The 25,843-nt window shown below is 44.8% G+C and overlaps 1 protein-coding gene across 12 annotated transcripts in view; it reads left to right on the top strand.

The window, feature by feature from the left end:
• The first annotated feature begins 4,627 nt into the window (after window positions 1-4,627).
• Window positions 4,628-25,843, top strand: part of STIM1 (stromal interaction molecule 1) — a 187,251-nt gene continuing 166,035 nt past the window's right edge. For 4 of the 12 annotated variants that reach the window (XR_011472845.1, XR_011472846.1, XM_070425482.1 and 1 more), the window contains exon 1: window positions 4,630-5,335. Coding sequence is in view for 9 of the 12 variants with exons in the window: in XM_070425482.1 (XP_070281583.1) it covers window positions 5,194-5,335 (142 nt within the window). In the remaining 3 variants the exon portion in view is untranslated. Of the gene's footprint in view, window positions 5,336-25,843 lie in introns of all 12 variants that reach the window. The other 8 variants (XR_011472844.1, XM_070425486.1, XM_070425488.1 and 5 more) reach the window with 6 other exon arrangements.

Here is a 25,843-nt window from a genome sequence, read left to right as displayed (position 1 = left end):
ACCAATGTCTGTAGAATATCTATTATGAACAAAGACTGAAGGGTGATTCAAGGGAGATACACCTGGCACATGTTAAAGGCTTAGTGTATGGGTTGTAAAAAGACAGATCACAAATAAAAAACTCTTCTTGCAGAGGCTATAATCACATGAGGATCCAATATAAGAGCTATTGAGTTGAGAGTCACAGCTTCTGATCCAGGAATATCCATGAGGTCTCAGGATGTTCCTATCTTGTACCAGTAAAATTTTAAAGCTGAACTGGATCTATAATCAGGTACCTACTCATCCTATAGTTGGGGAGACAGATCCAGAGAGGAACTGGATTTTCTGTTGTCACATCATGATTTTGGAGGCAGAGAGGAGATCAGAATGTTCCTTCTGTTGTCCAGACCATGTTTTTGGCTCCCAGACACTATTTTTCATTGTGGTAAAATACACATAATATTAAAATTTACCATCTTAACCATTTTTAAATGTACAGTTCAGTCATGTTAGCAACATTCACATTGTTTTGCAACCTATCTCTAGAACTCTTTTCATCTTGCAAAACTGAAACTATATCCATTAAACAATTCCCTATGCTCCCCTGCCCCAAACCCTTGGCAACCACTGTCCTACTTTCTGTATCTGTGAATTTTACTACTCTAGTTACCTTATATAAGTGAAATCATATAGTTATCTGTCTTTTGTGATTGGCTTATTTCATTTAGCATAATGTCCCCAAGGTTCATCCATATAGTAGCATGTAGAATTTCCTTCTTTTTAAAGGCTGAATAATATTCTATTGTATGTATATACCACGTTTTAAAAATCCATTCATCTGTTTGTATGCACTTGGGTTGCTTCTACCTCTTGGCTATTGAGAATAGCTTATAGCTGCTATGAACATGGGTATACAAATACCTTTTTGAGACCCTGTTTTTAATTTTTTGGGCATTCTATGCACACAAGTAGAGTTATTGGATCATATGGTAATTCTATTTTTTAATTCTCAGACACCATTTTAGCCTCACAGGAAATGCAACAGGTTCTAAAAGATTCAAGATATTGATGTGAAATGGTAACAGACCCTTACTTCCTGCCTCTAGGCTCTTTGTACCACATGGGTTATGGGCCCATAACCCCAAAGAAATCATGTGGCAGCTAAGAGAAATGATGCGGTTGAATTTAAAGGAAGTTGTAAGCATGCTTTCCTTTCCTTTATTCTTGTGTGTTCTTGTAGACAAATGAGTGAACAGGCAGATGGGTTGGCTTACACAGATGTGACAAACGAGCAGTCTGAGTGATTCAGGCTGCAGATGTGTTTTGTGTGGCTTACACTTTTAAAAATGAGCTGCTAATACTAAAAAAAGGGACATATAAAAAAATCCGGTTTTTCATCTTCTCTTAAAGATGATCCAGCAATACTGAGTCTACTTTTCTGCCTGCTTTCCTGTGTGCTACGCTCCCCACCACTTCCTATACTTTTATCTACTCCTCTCAACTGTGTTACCTATCTGCCTGCTTTTCCATTTGAGTTTAAGACCCTGGCTCAGCCCTAGCTGGCTTGGCTCAGTGGACAGAGCGTTGGCCTGCCGACTGAAGGGTCCCAGGTTCAATTCTGGCCAAGGGTACATGCCTGGGTTGCAGGCTTGATCCCCAGTAGGGGGTGTGCAGGAGGCAGCCAATCAATGATCCTCTCTCATCATTGATGTTTCTATCTCTCTCTTTCTCCCTTCCTCTCTGAAATCAATAAAGAAATATATATTAAAAAAAAAAAAAAGACCCTGGCTCAGAGCATAGGTCTACTAGAACCTAGGTCAGGGGCTCATTTTCTGTTCTGTCCAATTTCCCAGCACACAGTTGTTACTCAATAAATATTTGAGTGATCATATGGATTAACTCATGTCAACTTACTATGTGCAGGGCCTGTGAATGCATCCTTTTCCTCAGAAATGAATAAGGCACAGCCCTTGACTTCTGAAAACTCACAATCCTATGGGTTAGGGCAGTGATGGCGAACCTTTTGAGCTCAGCGTGTCAGCATTTTGAAAAACCCTAACTTAACTCTGGTGCCATGTCACATATAGAAATTTTTTGATATTTGCAACCATAGTAAAACAAAGACTTACATATTTTTTTTATACTTTATACATTTTTCCTTTTTTTAAAAAAATATATTTTATTGATTTTTTACAGAGAGGAAGGGAGAGAGAGAGTTAGAAACATTGATGAGAGAGAAACATCGATCAGCTGCCTCCTGCACACCTCCTACTGAGGATGTGCCCGCAACCAAGGTATATGCCCTTGACCAGAATCAAACCTGGGACCCTTCAGTCCACAGGTCGACGCTCTATCCACTGAGCCAAACTGGTTGGGCAGTGGTTCTCAAACTTCCTAATGCTGTGACCCTTTAATACAGTTCCTCATGTTGTGGTGACCCCCAATTTCATTGTTACAAATTGAACATAATTAAAGCATAGTGATTAATCACAAAAACAATATGTAATTATATATGTGTTTTCCGATGGTCTTAGGTGACCCCTGTGAAAGGGTTGTTCGACCTCCAAAGGGGTCGTGACCCACAGGTTGAGAACCGCTGGGTTAGGGCTATACTTTATACATTTTGCCTTTCGTACACTAAGTGATGATTTGCTGAATTCAAATGGAAAGACCTGTTGGCGGTGATAACCACTCCAGGTGTTAGACAAGCGGTCAGACCAGAGCTTGGTTAAGCAAACTCTGTACTTTGAGTTCTGGCCAAGAAAGAGTTCAGAGCCAAGACTCAAATTATAAGAGAACATTTATATAGAAAGTCAGAGAGGAAGAAGAAGTGAGCTCTATAAGAAATAGGCTCAGGAACTAAGTTACAAAGTTAAAGAAGGGCCTTGGAGCTTAGGAGAGGGAACACTAAAGGTGCCTGGCCTGGGGGAGACTTATATTTTTGACATTTATTTTATATATTTAAATGCCATTTAACAAAGAAAAAAAACCAAAAAAATGAGTTCGAGTGTCACCTCTGACATGCGTGTCATAGGTTTGCCATCACTGGGTTAGGGGGAGGCAGACATGTGCATGGCCCAATTCTGGATTAGAGGGAGTGGTCAGAGTTAAGAGTCTCAGAAAAGGAGACCTTAAACTCTATCTATGAGAGGCCAGCTACATGAGGAGTTGCGGGGTGTGAGGGAGTGTCTCAGCACATACCAATGACTTAGGTTCCATGTGTTTGAGGAACTTAAACAAGGTCAGTGTGACTGGAGCTTAGGGAGAGTGGTAGTAGATGACGTTAGATATGTATTTTTATATCAACAATCTAACCCTTAAGCCAGGCAGCTGTTGGGCAAATCCATGTTCCAGGTTTGGTGGGCTTGTTCAGAACAGGTAGTTAGCTTAGCACTGTCAGTCAGAGGAGGGACTGGGCCTAATTCCTTCCCCTGCCTCCGGTGCCAAGGACAGGGTAGGGCACAGAGCAGGTTTCTGTAAAGATTTGCTGACAGCATACTTGAGAAGAGAACAGGAAGTGCAGGCTCTGTTAAAGGAGGCCCAGGAGCAGCTCTCCCTTCACTGGGGCACTCATTCTCAGGTCCCTAACACCTCCTTCAAGTGACAAAGAGAGCTGGGAGTGTGAGGTGCGGGCAAGAACCAGCTACAGGCCCGACCCGCAAAAACCTCAAAGGGGAGGGGACTTAAGAGGCAGGTAGGAAAGTGAAGTGAGGGCATCCTACTTAGCTTGGATGAGGCGGGGAGGGGTCTGGACGGCCGATTGGGCTCTTTAGCCGAGACTGAAGGGATGTGTAGGGCAGTTTTCCCTTTAGTGGTGGGGACTTTTCGTTTTCTGGCCGTCCCTACTGGGCCTCCCCTGGGGCGGGTCCTTGCTTGACTCCCCAACCCTCTGCAAAGGGGCAGGGCCTTCCAGGAGCTCGTGTTCTATCGGCAGTACCCAGATTTTCCCGCCAGGGGCCGCTGCACACGGGTGACGAAGCGCGCGGGTTCCTAAGCTGCAGAGAGGCGGAATTCGATTGGCTGCGCGGCGCGGCGGAGGGCGGAGCTTAGAAAGCCGGCTCTGAGTAGGGGGCTGGGAGCGCACCCCGGGCCAAATCCGGCCGGGCCGTTGTCGCCTCCAGCAGCCTCGGGCGGCAATCTTTGTGCCGCGGGCCTCTGTCCAGCCCGGCTCTGGAGCTGAGGCGAGTGGAGCAGCACTGAGGCCCGGAGACCCTGGCAGGGCAGCTCCTGCCGCCTTCGTCGTCGCTGCCGCCGCAGGCCTGGGTTACCTGAGCCACTGCGTGTCAGGGGCCCGTCCGCCAGTTCGCGGACGGTTAGCGCGGGAGAGACTCTCGTCGGGGAAAGGGAGGCCGGCACCCGACCCTTGGCGCGGGAGAGGGGTCCCCGCGGAGACTAGCGCGGGCCGGGGGCCAGGGGAGCCCGCCGGGGGTTAGGGGCGCCCGGTGGGTGCCTCCAACAGGTTATTCCGGGATAAACCGGGCGCAGGGGCGGGCCGGGCTTCGCAGGGGGCCGGGCGGCGCGGGGCGGGCCAGTGGGAGAGCACGCCCCCGCCCGCCCGGGCCCGCCCCGCGCCGCCCGCCCGCCCGCCCGCCGGGGAGCCGCTGTCCCGGGCCTGGCCCGTGCGCGTCCGCCTGCTGAACCTGCGCTCAGCCGGCCGCCTGGGCACGGGACTGGGCGGGGGCACTGACCTCGGCCTCGGAGGCCTGGGATCCCGGCGCCGCCCGCGCCCGCGGGGGCCTGCTCGCCCCGGAGCCGGTGCTGCTCGCCCCTCCACGGCGGGGCGAGGCCAGGTGCCCCCCTCCTCCCCGCGCTTCTCCCCCTCCACCCCCCTGCTCGCGGGAGATTCCGCCCGCCCGCTCCCTCCCTCAGGGGTGTAGCCCGCTGCGGAGCTGACCGCGCGGCCGGCCCGGCAGCCACCCCGTCCAAACTCTCCGGAAGCGGCCCGGGCACACTGGGCGCTCAGGCCGCCCCAACTCCGGCGGACCCACTGTCGGACCGGAGGCGACGGCCCTCCTTCCGAGCCCAAACTTGGAGCCCTTGACCTTTGGGCTGTCGGAGGAGGCCGGCCCCCGAGTGCCTGGACAGCTGCGGCGCCTCGAGGGCACCCTGCCTGGAGCTCCAGGACCCACGCCCGCGCTCCCGGCCTCCCGGCCTCCCCTCGGGGGTCCCGCGGTGTCCGCGTCGGGCGCCTGCTGACGGAGACCCCGGGCCATGGGTCTGTGCGCGCGCCTCGCCCTGTGGCTCCTCTGGGGGCTCCTCCTGCACCACGGCCAGAGCCTCAGCCACATCCACAGCGAGAAGGCGACGACGGCAGCCGGCTCGGGGGCCAATAGCGAGGAGTCCACGGCGGAAGGTAAGGCTTTGCCACCGGCCGGGCCGGGCCGGGGGCTTTAACTCGGAACCCAGGCGCCCTCATGGGCAAGTTGAACTCGTCTTCTCCATGTGCTGTGGGATGGAGGACTCACACAGGGGCACTGCCTGTTCCCAGGAGTCCAAGCAGTTCTTCCCGTTCGGGAGACCTGGCTAATGGGCTTTTCTCTCTTGCACCACTTTCCTCATCCCCCCTCAGGATGTCTTTTGTGGGCAGTGGGAGAGGTCTGCTTCTGGGGCCCCTTGGCCTTTCGGATCCGCAAGCCAGGACCCCTTCCCGGAGCTGCTTGTCAGGAAGAGTGGCCAGGGCCCATCAGTCGATCGCTGTTGGCTTCTTCAGCACTTGGCAACCCAGGGAGGTTGAGGCTACTTGGGCTGGGCAGGGACAGTCAGGGCTAGGCCAGCTCCATTGGTATGATCAGGTGTGCCTTCCTCTTCCAGCAAGTGTGGGAACCCCAGGCCCTCCCTTCCCTTAGGTAATCTGCTGGGTATTAGCTGTGACACACAGGGCACTTCCTTAGATGGAATTTTTAAAAATCTGTTTCCCACAAGGGCGTTCAATGGCCTTTCCTCAACACGGGCACCATGTCACGTCTGGGACCACTTGTTGACCTCTGTTTCTCCTGACGGATGAGGGTGGGGATTCTACGATATGTTTGTTCTGTCCTGGTTTCTCCTATGTACTCACGGGAGCCTGGTCAGAGAGCAGGAGCCTTGCTGGTGTTTTGGTGCAGAATAAAAGAGCCCTTTTTAAAATGCATTTGTTTTATACAAGGGTTAGAAGGAATTCTGTGTTCTTTCTCTGTTGCTCTCACGGTGTTCTGCCCAAAGCAGTGGGCTGCAGAGTGGGGATAGTTAAATAGCTGGGTTCTTTCTGAAGTGGGCAAGCTCCAGTGAGAGGATGCTCAGTGGATAACCATCGATACGAGGAGGAAAAGGGAACAGGGCATGGTGGCTGGGAAGTTTCACGGATGCATTCAGAGGCTGGCTTTGGTGGTAGACTCTTTCTTAGGAAACCCCCTTTTAACTTCCTTGACTGGGTTGCGTGTGATTCCAGGTACCCCAAGGGCTGGGTTCCAACTGAAGTTAGGGTTGCCCTGTATACAAGCATGGCACCTTGGTGTTGCTTTGAAGATAGGTCCTTCTTGCATATTAATCCTTTTTCTCCATATGGTGTCTCCTTGGCCCCTGAAACATAGCTCAAAGCTTGGTTCTGATTGGGCTGTGAAGTGAAAGATTGGTAGGCAGATGTAGGTCAAACTGTGAAGTAGCTCTAAGGAACATCTCTGTTGTTCCAGTGACATCCCTGTTTATAACTGATATGTTCCCTTTTAACCCTAAAATATGAGCGTCTAACATAAAATGAATATTTTTTGGGGGGGGAGGTGTTTTATAGGTTAGACACAAGCTAAAGGGATGAAGTTTTGAATTTTAGGTATTAGCTAGCTACCAGGAATATGTTGTGTTTGTGGAGGGGGTGATAAATGAGAGGCATTCCAGCATCCTTCAGAACCACCCCCTAACTTGAGCTTATGGAGGCAGTCTTTCCTACAACGTATTTCAGAGGCCTTGATGTGTTGATTATACCACTTAGGCCTCTCTTGGTCTTCCTTTCAATTCAGAAATTAGTTTCTGCTGTCAAAATAATACGGAATCCTAGGGAGGGAAGCCTCAGAGACCCTAGGGTGCTGGGAATGGCTATGGTCTGTGGGAACTTGGAGGCCCCAGCACTATTGTTCTGGCAGGTTGTCCCCTTGGGTCTGTTGGGAAGTTTGTCTCTGATTCATACAGGAACTAAGTTTTGCAAAGAGGTGGTTTGTGGAATGGGCACAGCTAGAGGATTTGGGAAGAAGTTTTATGCGCAGCCAGGAATCTTGTAGGTTTTCCAGTTCCTGTGTATCTTCAGAACACAGGAGTTTACTTGCTCTTAAAACTGCCACTTTTCTAAATCATATTCAACATACCCAGTCAATTTATATGTTCTCTGAAGTTTATATTTCACAATAACATAGCTATTTTTCTTACAACAGTCTCACAATAGCCCTGTTAGAATGTGGGGCAAAAGCTGGGTGAAGAATCTGAATCCTGCCCTAGCCGGTTTGGCTCAGTGGATAGAGCATTGGCCTGCGGACTCAAGGGTCCCAGGTTCGATTCTGGTCAAGGGCATGTACCTTGGTTGCGGGCGCATCCCCAGTGGGGAGTGTGCAGGAGGCAGCTGATCGATGTTTCTCTCTCATTGATGTTTCTAACTCTCTATCCATCTCCCTTCCTCTCTGTAAAAAATCAATAAAATATATTTTAAAAAAAAGAATCTGAATCCTGTGCTCAGTCTTATAGACAGGTTTTCTGATGCTTAAGTTCTAGACCACTTCCATCGTCTCAGGCCCTGCCCTGTTAAATGAGCACTGGGCAAGGCCAAGAGAATTTTACTTTCCTCCTGGTGAATTAGTGAGGCAGGCCTTGGTGACTGCAGCAGAGAGTGAAGAAAAGGCCTGTCTTTTTCTACTCTGGAGAGTCTTCTGCAGGGGCAAGAGAATTGGATATTTTCTCTTATTGGATGTAAATGCCCATCTAAAGGCCTGATCCTTCAGGGAAGGCAGGTGCTCTGGTAGCAGGCCCTCTCATTGGGCCATTCCTGTCACCTCCTGGCTCTTTGATGCCTGTACACTGAGCTATGCTAAGTCACTTTCTCATTAAAGATCTATCCTGGCCATGCTGCTCTGGGGCCTGCATTTCTGAAGCTGGCCTGGAACTCAGGCTTGGAATCTCCCTTTGGACTCCGGGCTCACTGCCTTTAGAAACTCAAAATGTTTTCTGCAGAATGTGTGTGAGGGGTCCCAGGTAAGTCTGGAGTTGTAACTGCTAGTGTTGGAGATATGAGGACCTCTAATCAGGAACTGTGGTTTGACTCAGTATAGCTAGAACAGAGCCTCGGAGGACAGACATGTAGGTTGTTTGTGGGGTGCAGCCTGACTTCTCAATAAACCCTGATGGAGTAGGAGGCCAGAGCCATGCCTGCCCACCCAGCTAGTTGCTGTTGCTTCCAAGGCTATAAATGGCTTGGCCATCTTGGTAGCTATGCTAATTTTAGCTGAGGGTGGCTCCCGGAACTGGACTGGAGCCAAGGGCAGGTGGGTGGGGCTTGACTGAGGCTAATATTGGAGGCTGGGGAGAGGGTCACAGTAATCCTGGGGTAGCTAGGACATCATCTGCACCCATTCCTCAGCTTTGACAATCACCTGTAGCTAGGTTAATTTATTTAGCAAACATTGAACAGTGCCAGCTCATGTGCTATTTAAGTGCCTGTTCTGGGCCAGGCAATATGTTTGGTGTTGAATTTAAGGCTGAACAAAACAGACAGGTTCTCTGCCCTCATGAAGTTTACACTCTAGTGGGGAGATAGGAAATAAATATATAAATAAATATAGTATATTGTGGTAAGTGCCATGGAAGAAAACATAAACAGAGTGCTATGATGGAGAATGGAAGGATAGAGATCCAGCTAAAGTAGGAACCCAGTGCCTGGTAAGACTTTAATAACATCAATAATAATAGCAGCAAACATGTTTTAGTACTTACTAAAATAGTTTCGGGCACTATTCCAAACATTTATTCTTCCAGTCATTCTGTGTGCTAGTATTAGCCTCATTTTATAGGTAAGGAAATGGAATCATAGGTTAAGTAACTTTTGCCCGAGGTTAAACAATATTAGGGAGTAGAACCAGAATTTAAACCCAGGCAGTCTGATTTTTCTCTCTACCTCCCAAACCGCTACGTTATACACTTTCTCAAAACTCTGTGATAAACTTTGTAATAGAGGTATTGTATATACATAGAGAAGGCTGTGGGAAACCCAGAGGAGCAAGTGACTAACCCTGCCTGGGCTAGCTGGGGGAGGCTTTTCGGTTTCCCCCATAATTTTTCTCAGATCTTGGGGAGCTAAAAAGTAGTTGCCTAATTCAAAAAAGCTAAGAGGTGGAAACATCAGTTAGTTCCACCCACTTTTTTTTTTTTTAAATACATATGAGGAAATTGATGTCTAGAGAGGCATCAAACAGAAGTTCCAGCTGAGTTATTAGAACTAGACTAAGACATTTGAGTCAGGGACCCTGCCTCAATCAGTTATTCAGTCCATAAGCTCATAACTAGTGCTTACTGCTTGCTTTGCACTGTGGAAGGAACTTAGGGCTACCACAGAAATCCAAGTAAAAAAAAAACACAACCAACAAAAGCAAAGTAAAGAAATAAGAAAAAAAAGATAAGAAAAAAATAAAGAAGTCTAAATCTGGGATTGGGGTGCAGATATAGGATATTTATTTAGAGATTATTAAATACAACGTAATGCACAGGCTTAATGAAGCTCAAAACCAGGTACTGTAGACTGTAGATTAAGGGTTAAGTGAGTTCTGTGTGGGCTGGGCTAGGCTAAGGTGGTTGGAGAGGGCTTCCTGGCAGGCAGGGTAGGGCACAGGTTGAAGAGAACCAGGAGGGAGTGATTTGATTTGGGGAAGGATGAGGGAAATGTAAGTGTCTTAGATGTCTCTTATCACCACTGTAAGCACCAGGGGGTCTCACTGTTTGGTGGCTGAACAATTATTGGGCAGAGTTACTTCATAGTTGGCCAGCTACCTCGCATGAGGGCCCATAGACAGGAAGATTGCAGTCATGTGTGATCTAGCAGCAGATCTAGTAAGTGCCCTAATTTGGTAGTAATGAGGAGTGTAAATAATATTTTAAGGTATCTGAAACAATGTAATGTGACATGAAAATGACTATAATTTTATTGGTGACAAAAATCATAGGTACTACTTATAATGTAGTTGGTCGCTTACAATATGTAATTAAAGGAAATGTTAACTTTCAAGAAGAGAATATTGAAAATAAAGATATAATTTCTTTCTCATCCATATTCACAGGTGCCCTTGAATTCTACCCATTAGCACCTTAGGAATGTGGAGCCTTCACATTAAGAACTCTGTCTGGCAAGGAAGAGATGGGGTCCTGTGGAGGGGTGTGGTTTCTGAGATCTCCACAGGACTTGGGTCTGAGCCCCAAGAGGCCCCTCATTTCCTGCAGAGTAGCTTTGACATATGTTGCTGAGTGACTTCATGGGCTTGCTGTGGTCCATTTTCCTTTGTGGGAAATGATTCTCCAGGAAACTCAGTAGCTGTGGCTGGGAGACTTTTAGGGAGAGAGAAAGATACCAAACTGGGCCTCCAACAGAGCTTTCCTTTTGGTTACTGCTGATAAAAAAATATTATGAAATATTTAAGATATACAACAAAGTATAAAGGATAATACATTGAATACCCAGGTGCCCACAATAGTTTAAGAAATAAAATAATAGTACAAAGCTTTCTTCTATTACCCTCAGGACACTTTGTATAAATCTCTTTTGTAACATTGTATATGTTTGTTCTCTCACAAGTATAAGCTTTTTGTAGAAGAAGAGAGGAGGGTTATTACTTTATTTTTGTTTTTATTGTCCCTAGGCTAAAACTTGTATTAAAAGTTTGTTGGAAAGCTTGAATTCAGGGCCTGTCTGAATGGATCATATTTTCTGTCTTCATTTCAAACTATCTCATATATCTTGGTACACATTCTGGGCTTTTCCCTCAACCCTTGGAAGTATTGCTTGTCCAGGGCACTTTGTATTTTCATCCAAACTCAGATCTGTTTATACCTTTCAATCTATTATTTTATCCTCAACTTTGGAAGTAGTTAGGGCTGTTTTTATTATTATGCCCATTTTAAAGATGAAGAATTTATAGCTGAGGAATTTGTGTCACATAGCTAAAAAGTGGCAGGATCAGAACGATGGCTCTGAGGATCTGTGTACCAAGCCCTTGCTGTTTTTTTTTTTAATCAGATACACTAGGGGCCTGGTGCACGAATTTGTGCATGGGTGGGATCCCTTGGCCTGGCTGGCGATCAGGGCTGATTGGGGCTGGCCAGCCAGGGAGAGGGACCGCAGGAGGTTGGCCAGCTGCAGGAGGTTGGCTGTGGGAGCGCACTGACCATCGGGGTCATCTCCTGCATTGAGTGTCTGCCCCCTGGTGGTCAATGCGCATCATAGTGACTGGTCGACCGAACAACCAGTTGTAATGGTCGCTTAGGCTTTTATATATATAGACTACAGGCCCAGTGCACGAAATTCGTGCATGGGTAGGGTTCCTAGTGGCTGCTGGCCGGGGCCTCCCTTCCCCCGGCTGCCTGCCACCACCGCTGGCTGGGTCCTCCCTTTGCACCTGCCTTGGCCTGGTGCCGGCTGCACCATCCCACCGTAGTCCCACTCTCATCAGGGCCCATTGGGGCCAGTGGCACCTCCACTGCTGCCCGCTGCCAGCGCCATGTCGCTGATGCCCACCATATTCCACGCTGCCCCCTGGTGGTCAGTGCATGTCTAACTCCCGGTCGGTCAAACTCCCACCCATGGGGACAATTTGCATATTAGCCTTTTATTATATAGGATTACCTGTTGATGTGTTGCTCACTGATCTGGCATTGGGAGCCTATAGCCTCAATGGTTTGGAGATAGCTGTGTTAACAAAGGTGTAAGAACAGTCTAGTTTCCTATCACAGAGTGCTGCTCTGGAAGATGGTAGAGTCTACAATCTTACCCCCCATACCCTGTTGTTGGAGTTATCTGTGTATATGCCTGCCTTCCTTGATGTTCCATACGCTCCTCAAGGGTTAGGACAGCAAGTTCCTAGCACAAGGCTTGGCATATATCCTATAAAGTTTGTAGAACTAAACTGAAGAATACTTATTGTCTTGTTCTGATTCTACTATAGTTTACTAGGCACTTGGTTAGAAGTTAAAAAATATTTCTTTGGAAAGGGTTAGGTGAAGTTGAAGGAATAAGCTTCATTTACTTTGAAAGTTCACTGTTTTAGAATTTCTCATTTGTCTTTGTTAAGAAAAACCATCAGATCACTTTGGGTCCAACAGTCTCACTTCACTTGGAAGAAGTTTGTCTAATATTTTAAAGTAACCAAACTCTTATCATTGTAGTTATTACCAAGAGACTGCAGTTAAAATGAGTAGCTGGAAAATTGTCTAATTCACATGTGTAGTGGGGAAAGGAGTGTGTGGGCTGAATAGAAGCCTAGATGTAAAGTGAGATGATTGGCTTTGGTTTTCAGAAGGGTCTGAGTTGGCCACAGCCATCAGACCTAAATATAGTACCTGGATTTAGGGGAGCATCAGAGTTTCAGTTCCTTTCCTTATTAGCTGTGGATCTAGTGGAGGGTAACTCATCTCATTTCTCTCAGCCTTAGTTTTTTCATTTGTAGAAAGGGAATAACCTTAATGAATAAATTTGTAGTGAGGCTCAAATGAGATAACTTAGGTGGTGAAAGGGCTTTATAACTCCAAACTACTGCACAACTAGGGATAGTTGGGTCCTTTCAAACTTTGCTTTTGTGTGCTGAAAAGCCTCAGTCAGAATCTGAGTGTTGGCTTACGATAGCACCTCTCTGTAGTTGCTTCTCTGAACCTGCTATAGGTCCATTGTTTTATTCTGGTGTGGCCAAACTAGGCTTTTAATTAAGGCTTACTCTAGGCCAGAGGGAAGCTGATGATAAAGTATGGGTGCTGGTCTTTGACTTTATTTCTGGTCCATACCCCCTTCCTTTAACTGCAGACTTGAAATGTCTGGCCAAATGGGCATGGTCACCATCTATGTTGATGCATAACAAATTATCCTAAAACTTAGAGGCTTAACATAATAAACATTTATTATCTCACAGTTTCTGTGGGTTAGGAATCTGGTTGCTGCTTAGCAAGGTGCCTCTGGCTCACTGTCTCTTATGAGGTTGTAGGCAAGCTGTTAGGCTGGCATTGAAGGCTCAACTTGGGGGAGAGTTGCTTTTAAGTTAATTTATGTGTTTGAATGGCAGGCCTTGGTCCCTTGCCACATGGGCCTCTCCATTGGGCTGCCTCATGACATGATAGTTGGCTTCCCCCACGACAAATGATTCAAGAAAGAATGAGAGTGCTCAAGATGGAAGTTACAGTCTTTTTTATTACCTAATTTTGTAATTGATATGCTACAATTTTTGCCATATTCTATTTGTTAGAAGCAAATCACTAAGTTTAGCCCACACTCAAAGTGAAGGGCCAGGCTGGTGTGGCTCAACGGTTGAGCATCCATCCAGGAACCAAGAGGTCGCTGGTTCAATTTCCAGTCAGGGCACATGCTGGGGTGTGGGCTCCATCCCCAGTGGGGGCGTGCAGAAGGCAGCTGATCAACGGTTCTCTCTCATCACTGATGTTTCTATCTCTCCCTCTTCCTTCCTCTCTGGAATCAATAAGAAAAGAAAAAAAGAAGTGAAAGGATTACACAAGGGCATGAATATCAGGAGAGCAGGGATCACTGGGAAGTCTTAGAGGGTGCCTATGATATCACCTCAGGGCCATGATCTTGAGAACAATGGCTTCTAGGTGCTGTGTCCTCTTAGCTCAAGCTTGTCAAATTCAAAGGCCAACATGAGTCAAATAAACAAGGTTTAAATTTATGTGGGCCCCCAAAAAACAAAAATTTCTATGTTCATAGAAACGTAGGTTTATTTCGAAAGACATGCTGAATACAAAGGGCTGAAATAAATGAGTAATCAACATAAAATAATAAAACATTTTAATACAAATTAATATTTTTTCTTGAACATTAACTTACCAGACACTGAATAACTGCACAAATTAATAAGCGTAACGCAAACAAACCTATCTTTCTTGTTCTCTGAAAGCGAAATATTTCCTGTTGTGCACACCAAATAAGTCAGTACAAGACTAATAACATGGCAATCGGCTGCTAAAATATTTGCTGCTGGTATTAGTGGAGAGAAATGGTGTGCCTGCGCGGAAGGCGCATAAGGGAAATGAATGCAACATGATTATAGTAATCAGTCATTAGGGAATGTTGTAGTTCGTTATTAATAACTAGAGGCCTGGTGCACGAAATTGTGCATGGGGGTGGGGGGAGTCCCTCAGCCCAGCCTGCACCCTCTCCAATCTGGGACCCCTCGGGGGATGTCCGACTGCCTCTTGCAAATCAGAACCACTGGCTCCTAACTGCTCACCTGCCTGCCTGCCTGATCACCCCTAATCACTCTGCCTGCCTGCCTTATTGCTCCTAACTGCTCTCCCCTGCCAGCCTGATCGCCCCTAACTGCTCTCCCCTGCTGGCCTGATTGCCCCTAACCACCTCTGCCTCGGCCCCCGCCACTGTGGCTTTGTCCAGAAGGATGTCCGGAAGATGTCCGGTCTAATTAGCATATTACCCTTTTATTAGTGTAGATTATGTATAACAGGATATTGTAAAAAGTAAGTTACAAAATTTTTATTAAAACGTTTCTTACATACTGTTATATTGGCTGGGCCGCAAAAATATTCATTGTGGGTTGCATTCAGCCCGCAGGCCGTGAATTTGACATGCTTTTCTTTGTCTCCTAGAGTCTTGTAGAGTCTTTTTGTACTTCCTTAGACATGGCCCCTCCCTCTGTACTCGTCCCCTGTCTTAGGCCCAATACTAAACTAGCTTTTCATTTTAGGTTCTAGTCCTGCCTCCCAACTCATTCTTTGGTACCTTCAGGTGTGTTTTTTTTGTTGTGTTTTTTTTTTAGTTTTTGTTTGTTTGTTTTAATTCTCACCCAAGGATATTTTCCCATTGATTTTTAAAGAGAGTTGAAGGGAAGGGGAGAGACAGATAGAGAAAAACATCAATGTGATAGAGACACATCGGTTGGTTGCCTCCCATATGTGCCCGACCAGGGCTGGGGATTGAGCCTGCCCTTGACCAGAATTGAACCCGGGACCCTTCAGTCCTCAGGCCGACACTCTATCCACTGAGCAAAACTGGCTAGGGCAGTACCTTTAGTTTTGGAGTCCGTTGTACAGCCTTGGAGCTTTTATTGCTCCAACTTAGCTTCTGAGAGCTAGACTTATAAGTGGCGTTGAAATAGACTTACACACTGACAGATGAAAAACTTACTCTGACCTTTTATTTTTTTAAAATATATTTTATTGATTTTTTTTACAGAGAGGAAGGGAGAGGGATAGAGAGTTAGAAACATCCATGAGAGAGAAACACGGATCAGCTGCCTCCTGCACACCCCTACTGGGGATGTGCCCGCAACCAAGGTACATGCCCTTGACCGGAATCAAACCTGGGACCCTTCAGTCCACAGGCCGACACTCTAGCCACTGAGCCAAACTGGTCAGGGCTTACTCTGACCTTTTAGACCATTGATGTTAGGTGCTAGGACTGGAAAGATTTTTAAGGACTATCTCTCCCAAACTCATTTCACACATGAGAGGAACAAACTTGCCCAAGGTCTTAGCTACGGCTAGATTCTAATTTTGTCTGATTCTCATTCACTTACTGTTCCCACTCTGTTGTGGAGCCTCTATGCCCTGATGCAGCCAGTTTGGGTTGCTAGGGGTGTCTGAGACATATACAGAGGAGAAACAGGGTAATTCACAATACTGTATTGTGTTTACAGAAATTGTGCTGGGCAGAATTGGGGGTATACAAAGCTGTTGTTAAGTGCCGCTTCTGAGGAGTTTCTCCCCAGCTAGAGAGCTTTTGTAATAAAGCACAGAAAAAGAAGCTTAGTGATATTTTTGGCATATGGTGATTAATATCTGCATTCTGTACCACACTCTTTGCAATCTCAGTTCAGAGCAAGGAGAGATCTCTGTTTGGATGTACAGAGTAGGCTTCCTGAGGAGGTGGGTCAGAGTGTTGTACTGTATGTTTCACCATTGTTTGGCTCGGCTGGTTGCATTATGTATGGATTTGGGGCCTCCATAGGCAGAGTAAATGTATTTAAAGCCTTGTGGGATTACTTGTGGCCACTTGGAAAGTGCCAAGGGGAAGCTTCTTGGGCACCGAGAATTTGAGGATCTTGCCTCTGTTGGCATAACTTGCTAGAGCAGGTGAGGTGTGAATAGGGATGCCTATGACACTGTCATGTTTAAGTGGAGCAGATTTATTTCATATGGGAGGCCATGCAAAGAAAAACCTGAAGTGAGCCAACAAAAATGCCCTTTTGTTCTCTGCTGGGATTTGGAATAGAAATAGTGCAGGCTCTAAAATCCCTCTGTAAGTGGTTGTTTTCTTCCTGACCCAGGGGTTTGGTCCCTGACCACGTTGCTCACTCCATCTTCTCTGTTCCCCTCTCTACACCTTAGGCCAGCCAGGCTTTTTTTTTTTGTCTTGGTCTGCAGAACATATCTTATAATTGATTTTCTTTTTGCCTTTACTTATGTCGTTTTACTCTCCTCCCAGGATGTTCTCCCCTCTCTTCCTTTCTTCCTACCTAACATTTCAGTCCTCTGTGAGTGTTCCCTGATATTAACGCTAGCCATTAGTTCCCTGTCATCTCTGATAAGATTCTGATTGCATGTGCTATCTGCAATATTCTCTGTGCACTTCACACCCTGCTTGTGCCTCTTAAAGCAAGAGACATCCTGATGTAGAATCAAGAGCACTGGGCACTGGCTTGAGTCCTTACTGACAGTATGAGCCAAACTATAGTTTCCTCACTTGAAAAATGGGTCAAAAGATAGTTTATTTGAAAGGGTTGTATTTGTTTTAAAGTCTTTGTGTGTATTTTCTTCTCTCTTGAGGGCAAGAGCTATGTTCGGTTTGTTGACCATAGTACCTATCCTTAGTATCTGTCACAGGGCTGGCCAGAGAGTATGTATCTAAAATATATTTGTTGAATAAATGAATGAATAACAATGAGTTGATCCTTGGATTGAGTAGGCATGGAGGGAGAGGGCCAGGTACATTGACATCAGTTCCTATGAAAAGCTTAGATAAGAGAGCACTGAGGTTAAGGTTAGAATTCACATGGTAGGTTTTCTGAAAAGTTCTGTGGGTGCTATTTTTCTGCTGAGTACTACTTCATCCCTGTTTATTGAGCACTGACGGAAGTTGTGCTCGGTGACAGTTATCAGTCATATTGATGGTTTGGCCTTTGACTCTGGCTAGCTGTTTTTGTTTTTCACAGCAATGGCTACCCTGAGTAGGTGGCTGCAGTAGGAGTGGAGCAAGGCTGTACTCATGGCGAGCCGATGTGAGACCCATGGGCAAGGCTTCCTTGGCTTCTGCTGCTCCCTGTCTTTGGTTCCATGGCCCACATGGGTTTATCTCAGGTCAAACTTGAGACAGCCAAATGAACAGAATGAACCTTAATTGCTTTTCTTAGCCTGCCTTGTGGGATGGAGGAGGGAGCCTTCTTTCATTATAGGCTTGTCTTGCTGTTGGAAGATAGACTAGTCCAGTGAAGATCACTGACTTTTTAAATGTTATCTCTGATTCTGAGAATTCCCTGGGCCTCAGAGAACTCCAGCCTGAGCAGATATCACACTAGCTTTCCTTCAAGGCATTGGGGAGGGTCCTCTGGAGAGACTTTGTAGAGGGGACAGAGATATAAGAGAGTAGGCTATGCTGTCAGCACGGCCCAGCTAGGACAAACCTGTCCTTTTTCTGTGTTCACTACATTTACAGAGCTCCTGGCTGCCTTGTGTTGAGGTCTGGCTTAGGTGATGACCGGAAATCTCACTGGCAGGCAGGCAGACAGACTGGCTTTCAAATCTCATGTGCTGCTAATTTTCTTCAGTGTGATTCAGTAGCTCTGCTCCCGTTGGCCTCTCTGGGTTATCTCAGGCCTCTTGGGAAGCTCTCAGAACTCTCATCACTACAGTGTATGTTAAAACAAATGTGTCCATGTTTGCCAAGTTTCCAGAGCCAGCATCTAAAATGTAGTGGCATGGGGAGATGGGTGCTATTTAGGCATAAGCAGTATGTCTATGTGTGTTTGTGAGTGTGTGTTGCTATGTAATCATACTTGTGGAGGTCTTGTTTCAAGAAACTTTCACTGACCAGGGCAAAGTTCACTGAACTCATACTTCATATCTCTAAAGAGATAAATATGTAATTAAGGCAACTCAACTAATTTTAGTGATCAAAATGATTATGATAGCTATTTACTGAATACCTGTTATGTTCTAGACACTGGGTTAGGTGCTTTATATCTGCACAACACTCTTAAAGGTGGATATGTTTCTCATTTTATAGATGGGAAAACAGTAACTCTGAGAGTTTAAAGAATTTTCCCAAGGCGACTAAGCCAGGATTTAAATTTAGGTTTCTCTAACCCAAAGACCAATGCTGTTTCTAGTTTAATAATTTGTGGGAAGGAAAGAAATGGCTATATGAACTTAGGTAGAGATGAGCATTTGGAATAAAAAGTGTACAACTTGCCCTGGCTGGTTTGCTTAGTGGTTAGAGAACCAGCCTGTACACTGGCGGGTCTTGGGTTCAATTCCTCGTTAGGGGCATGTGCCTGGGTTGCACATTCAATCCCTGGCCTCGGTTGGGGTATGTGCAGGAGTCAACCCATTGTTGTGTCTCTCCCACATGGATGTTTCTTTTTCTCTCTCTCCTCCTCTCTTTGCCCACTCCCTTCCACTTTAAAAATCAAGGTGTACAATTTATCAGACTCTTAATGGCATTTGTTCTATTACCTACATAGCCTGGAAGAAAGTGGCATTAGGCCTTTAGGGTATGGGGGAAGGAATGAGAGGGCATATTTCACTTATAAATCCTGAATGGCAGTATCACACTGGTGAAGTGTATAGCTACAGAGTGATGTGTATTCAGTTTGTATCTTCCAAAAATAGCATTATGGTTGAGCTCTTCTGGATATAACCTTGGGTTAGGATCTGTGTAGTGATTTTTACCTCTTCAGTCAACATTTAACATGTATGTTATATGTTATATGACACTCCCTGCTTAGTTAGAAGGACTGGGGAGTTAAGATGTACACCCATATTTTTCTTTATCATACATAATAAGCTCAAATTTATTGATCACCTACTCTATAACAGGACTGGCTAGATACTTTCACATACATGATGTTGTTTAGTCTTCATAACAGTCTTCCATTTTATAGCTCATTGTGCAAGGCAATGTAGGTTCAGTATCCTCTGAATGACACTGACGGCTCTATTGGCAAATGGGATCACCTCTGCCTGGAGACATCAGGGTAGCTCTGTGGAGGAGATTGCATCTTACTGGGTCTTCAGGTACTTCATGCAAAATTGTAAGGTAGGGAAATATTCCAGCCAGAGAAAATACCGTGAGTAAAGGCATGGAATGGGAAAAACTGAAGAGTCTTTAGGGGGCCATTAGTCCAGATTGGTTGGAGAGTGTCATCTCTGAAGGAGACAACTATAAAATAAGGCAAAAGAGATTAATTGAGGAAAGTTCATGGAGGACCTCAATGTCATGCTAAAGAGTTTAGACTTTGTAGAAAATGAGTAGACTTCGCAGGTTTTTTCTTTTTTAATTTATTTCAGAGAGAGGAAGAGAGAAGGAGAGAGGGATAGAAACATCAATGATGAGAATCATTGATCAGCTGCTACCTGCACGCCCCCTACTGGGGATGAAGCCCTGACTGGGAATCAAACCGTGACCTTCTGATTCATGAGTCCACACTCAACCACTGAGCCACACCGGCTGGGCCTTTGCAGGTTTTGAGCAAGAGAGAGATATAACTTGAGTTTTGCTTTAGGAAGATTAATCTCACAGAGTATGCACAATGCATTGGCGGGGGTGAGGTTGGCAATAGGGAACCTAGATAGGAGACTGCAGTTGTTTATGAGCAGAGATCAGGGTCTGCATTGTAGAGGTAGAGTTAATAGGACTTGGAGTTTAAGTGTATGGAGGGAAGGAAAGAGAAGAGTCAAAGGTATACTCATATTTTGAGTATGGGCAATGAGGAGTCTGATGGTGCCATTAACAGAAAATATATGTCAGTCAGAAGAGGAGTCAGTACTGGGGTTGATGATTGGAGGGGTAGTTGACTTTCTTTGAGGTGCTCCGCAAGAGACTACACTTCACAGTATTCCAGGAGCCGAAGAATTCTCTTCTCTCTACACTTGTTTCACATCACTTCTTTTTGCTGGTAAGTTTTCTGGTGCCCAAGGAAGTGAAATAATTTGCCTAAGGCTTTACAGTAAGTTCTTGGTGGATTCCAAGTCTGACAATCCAAGTTTCTTGTTGTTTAGCTATTAAGCTTCCTAATAGAGCTGGGCCTTCATTGTAGGAAAACCAGAGTTTTTGAGATAGAAAAACCTGGATTCAACTCTAGGCTTTGCCATTTTCTATTTGTAAGATCTTGAACAGGTAAGACCTTGCCTTTTCTCTCTGAATCTTAGTTGCCAAATTTGTTTAAAAAAAAAAAAAGGAATATTAATTTCTAACTTATGGAGGCAATGGAAGATAGGTACTTTGTATAACTCTTTAAAAAAATTTTAAAAAATTCTTTATTGTTAAAGTATTACATATGTCCTCCTTTCCCCCTCTTTGACCTCTTCTAGTCCCCGCCTCCTCTCCAGCCCCAGGCCTTCACCATCCTATTGTTTGTGACCATGGGTTCTGCATATATGCATACAAGTTCTTTGGTTGATCTCTTCCTACTCACTTTCTCACCCTTGCCTTTCCTCTGAGATTCAACAGTCTGTTTCATGCTTCTATGTCTCTGGATCTATTTTGTTCATCAGTTTATTTTGTTCATTAGATTCCATATATGAGTGAGATCATGTGATACTTGTCTTTCTCTGACTGGCTTATTTCACTTAGCATGATACTCCCCAGGTTCATCCATGCTATCTCAAAGGGTAAGAGATCCTTCTTTTTTACTGCTGCATAGTATTCCATGGTGTAAATGTACCACAGCTTTTTTTTATTGTTTAAAGTATTTATATGTCTCCTTTTTCCCCTGATTGACCCCCCCTTGCCACTCACGTCCCCCAGGATGAGCCCCCACTGCCCCAGTGTCTGTGTCCATTGGTTATGCTAATATGCATGCATATAAGTTCTTTGGTTAATCTTTTATCCTCTTCACCCCTCCCCTCCCCCGCCTTCTCTCTGAGGTTGGACGGTCTGTTCAGTGTTTCTTTGATTCTGCATCTATTTTTGTTCATCAATTTATGTTGTTCATTACTATATATCCCACATATGAGTGAGATCATGTGATATTTATCTTTCTCCGACTGGCTTATTTCACTTAGCATAATGCTCTCCAGGTCCATCCATGCTGTTGCAAATGGTAAAAGTCCCTTCTTTTTTAGAGCAGTGTGGTATTCCATTATGTAGTTGTACCACAGCTTTTTTATCCACTCATCCTCTGATGGGCTCTTGGGCTGTTTCCAGATCTTAGCTATTGTAAATTGTGCTGCCATGAACATTGGGGTGCATACATTCTTTCTGATTGGTGTTTTGGGTTTCTTAGGATATATTCCTAGAAGTGGGATCACTGGGTCAAATGGCAGTTCCATATTTAATTTTTTGAGGAAACTCCATACTGTTTTCCACAGTGGCTACATCAGTCTGCATTCTCACCAGCAGTGTACTAGGATTTGCTTTACTCTACATCCTCACCAGCACTTGTCATCTGTTGATTTATTGATGGTAGCCATTCTGATAGGTGTGAGGTGATACCTCATTGTCGTGTTTTGTTTTAACATGTTTTTATTGATTTTTACAGAGAGAAAGGGAAAGAGATAGAGTGAAACATCGATGAGAGAGGAACATCATCCATCAGCTGCCTCCTGCACGCTTCCCAAGGGGATCAAGCCCACAACCCAGGCATGTGCTCTGACTGGAAGTCAAACCGATGACCTCTTGGTTCCTGGTTGACACTCAACTGCTAAGCAACACTGGCCAACCTCTCATTGTCATTTTAATTTGCATCTCTCTGATGATCAGTGACTTTGAGCATTTTTTCATATCCATGTCCATTTCGTAGAAGTGTCTATTTAGGTCCTTTGCCCATTTTTTGATTGGATTGTTTGTCTTCCTTTTGTTAAGTTGTATGATTGCCAAATATGTTCTCCCATACCCTTTTCATTTTGTTGATGGTTTCTTTTGATGTGCAGAAGCTTTTTATTTTGATGTAGTCCCATTTATTTTCTCTTTGGTTTCCCTTGCCCTAGGAGATGCATACTTCCTACCGGTCTCTATGTGGTCTCCACTTTACATCCTTGGTTATTAGGTTTCTCTCCAGCTAGTCTTCAGTTGATTATTCAGAATGTTTTTTCTGTATTTTAGTTGTAATTCCAGTTTGGTCCTGGGAGCATGTCAGTGTAGCTTCCACTTACTCTGCCGCCATTTTGGAATCTCTCAGAAGAAATTCTAATAAATTAAGCAGTTGCTTACTGTTTTATAGCTTCAGTCTTAAAGCATTCCCCCCACCCCTCCAATTATTTCCTTTGAAACTTTTTTTTTACTTCTCCTTTCCTAGCTTGGTTCTTTTGAGTCCCCACAGTGCTCTTTATGGAATAGCTTATTTAATAAAAAAGAGAGGACTAGGAATTAGGTAGACATAATTTAGCTCGGGTTGTAATACTCTTGACCTTTCTGGGCCTCAGTTTCCCCATACCAAGTATTTTGGGGATAACAGAACATAACTCACAAGGTTGATGCACGCAGATTTTATGAGATAATGTAACAAATATTTAGTCTTATACAAATGTAATTTATTATTTTTAGTGTTCCTCCTCTGAATTCTGAACATCTGTATAATTTCCTGGTTCATTCCCTCTCTTTACCTTATATCTCCTTGGTTCTCACTTTTCCTTATAACCTTGCTTTTTCACTCTCAATGACAACAGGAAAAATGTGGCTATACTAGCATTACACCTGGTACAGTTGCAAGGAAGAGGGCCCGAGTCTTTGGGAAATGTAAAGTTCATTGGCTTTGGAGTTATAATATCTTCTCATTAACTTGAACAAGATGCTTTACCCCTTTGTCTCTCAAATTTTACATTTGTCTCCTGGTTTACCATATAGTTGTTTCTAGTCTTGAACTCATTTAATCTTAGAAGATCCCCCTTTAAAATGCAAGAATTACTGGGCTCAGGTAACAACTGAGAATCAAAACTAGCTTTTGCTTGCTTTTCAGTATGGGTTAGGTTAGAGCAGCAATTTTCAACTGGTGTGCTGCAAGAATTTTTAAAACATGCAATACCTGACTATTTAGACAGGGGCACTGACCTCTTTTCCCTTAAATTGTCAAAAAAAATGACAACAGCCAACACAACAATAGCCATCCAGTGTGAATTAATCAAAATCATACCTATTTTGCCCTGGCTGGTTAGAGCATTGGCCCATGCACCAAAGTGTCATGGTTTTGATTCCTAGACAAGGTCAAGTACCTGGTTGGCAGGTTTGATCCCGGCCTCAGTTGGGGTGCATGCGGGAGGCAACCAATTGATGTGTCTTTTTTTTTTTTTTTAAATATATTTTATTGATTTCTTTTTTTACAGAGAGGAAGGGAGAGAGACAGAGAGTTAGAAACATCGATGAGAGAGAAACATCGACCAGCTGCCTCCTGCACATCTCCTACTGGGGATGTGCCCGCAACCCAGGTACATGCCCTTGACCGGAATCGAACCCGGGACCTCCCAGTCCACAGGCTGACGCTCTATCCACTGAGCCAAACCGGTTTCGGCAATTGATGTGTCTTTCTTTCATTGATGTTCCTTTCTCTCTTTTTCTTTCTCTCTCTACCCGTCTCTTTCCACTCCCTGTAAAAATCAATGGAAAAAATGTCCCTGGGTGAGGATTAACACACACAAAAAATTATATCTATCTTTTTTTGTCAGATCAGTAAAAAACATAATATATTATTTATTTATTTTTTCCTTCATAATATGTTTTTTAGTGTGTCACAGAATTTTAGTAATTAATTTATGTGTGCCATACATGAAAAAGGTTGAAAACTGCTGGGTTAGGATATAGCCACGGGGAACAGGGGTCATAGTAGGACACTGGAGTGAGGTATGGATCCTGGCAAGAGGGCAGGTCTTTTCTTCTTTTAAATATATATATTTATTGATTTCAGAGAGAAAGTGAGAGAGAGAGATAGAGACATCAATGATGAGAGAGACCCTTTGATTGGCTGCCTCCTGCATGTCCCATACTGCAACCCGGGCATGGGCCCTGACCCAGGGAATCAAATCACGCTCAACCACTGGGCCATACTGGCTGGGCAAGGGCAGGTCTTAGTTTATGATATAGGGATGGTGTCAGGGCCTCAGAGTATTTGATGCTGCCCCTCTCATAGCCCACACCCAACTGCTCTTCCTGAGCTGAGCATGTGCCTGTACGCTCAGTCAGAAGTCAGAGCTTGGTGAGGCTTGATTCCCCCAAGAATTCATTGATGAAAATTAGGGCATTTGAGCAGAACTAATTGGCTGAACTGTGTGAAGGGCAGAGGCTTTCCTTGGGGGATCCTTTTAATCTCTTGTGGTTATAGACTTTTTAAGGTTAGACTAATTAAAATGTTGGCAGCTGGACTCAATACCTTCCATGCACTAGGTCCTACTCCAGCCTCCTGGAATATTGGAAGTTGGCACAGGTCGTCTTTCTTGGGGAGCTAAGAAATGAATTTCCATGTCCTTATCTAAATAAATGCTTAGTGAGCCCTAGCCAGTTTGGCTCAGTGGATAGAGCATCGACCTGTGCACTGAAGGGCCCTGGGTTTGATTCCGGTCAAGGGCACGTACCTCAGTTGCAGATTGGCCCTGGTTGGGGCACGTGTGGAAGGCAATCAGTGGATGTGTCTCTCTCACATCTATGTTTCTCTCTGTCTCTCTTCTCTCCCCTCCACTTTTTTTTCTAAAAAAATCAATGGCAAAATATCCTTGGGTGAGGATTAATAAAAAAGTTATTAAAAACAAACAAACAAATAAATAAATGCTTGCTGATGTGATATTTGTCCAGAATAGGCTACTACACGTCTCATAGTGGAGAGATCTAGATCCAGATTTGCCTGAATTTGCTACTCTCTAGACTCCTGAGGTTCTCTTTTAGGTCAGTTCTCTATTAGCCCCAAAAGGCTTTGCTCTGTTAGTTGATTTTCACTGCCAGGGGGAATTCTTCTCTGTGTGTGTTTCTGTTCTAACCAGAAAAAGGGAGAAGGAAAATATATTTTATTATGTCCCATCATGTGCCAAGTTGGGGCTAATGTTTTACATAGCTGCCTTTTGAGATATCCTCATATCTTTTCATAATGTCCATTTTACAGATGAGGAAATATTCATAAAAGGAAAATAATTTGCCTAATTATCATTACAGTCTGAAAGCAACTGAACCAGAATTCAATTCTGGATCTCTCCCAAAGCCTCTGGTTACTTCTTTAGGTAGCACAAATGATTTCAGAACCTCCTTTCTTTCTAAGCTCAGCTAATTTCCTACTTCCACAAAGCCTTCAATTCAGAATTATTTTCTTGATCTGCCTTTCCAGAGCACTCTGCCCCTCTCACTAATCTGGTTGATATTTAATGGGGCATGGATCTACCTCCCTCATTTGACCACACCCCTCCTGTGAGGTGTGGTGCTTATGATTTATTTGTTAAATCACCCAATGAAGGCCCTGGCTGGGTTGCTCAGTTGGTTAGACTGCAGTGGTTC

This window comes from Myotis yumanensis, unplaced genomic scaffold, assembly GCF_028538775.1.
Source record: "Myotis yumanensis isolate MYYU_CA2020_CCGP unplaced genomic scaffold, mMyoYum1.0.hap1 SCAF_10, whole genome shotgun sequence".
NCBI classification, from domain to species: Eukaryota; Metazoa; Chordata; class Mammalia; order Chiroptera; family Vespertilionidae; genus Myotis; species Myotis yumanensis.
The sequence above is the reverse complement of the archived record's forward strand: the minus strand, read 5'-3'. Positions and strand labels throughout refer to the sequence as shown.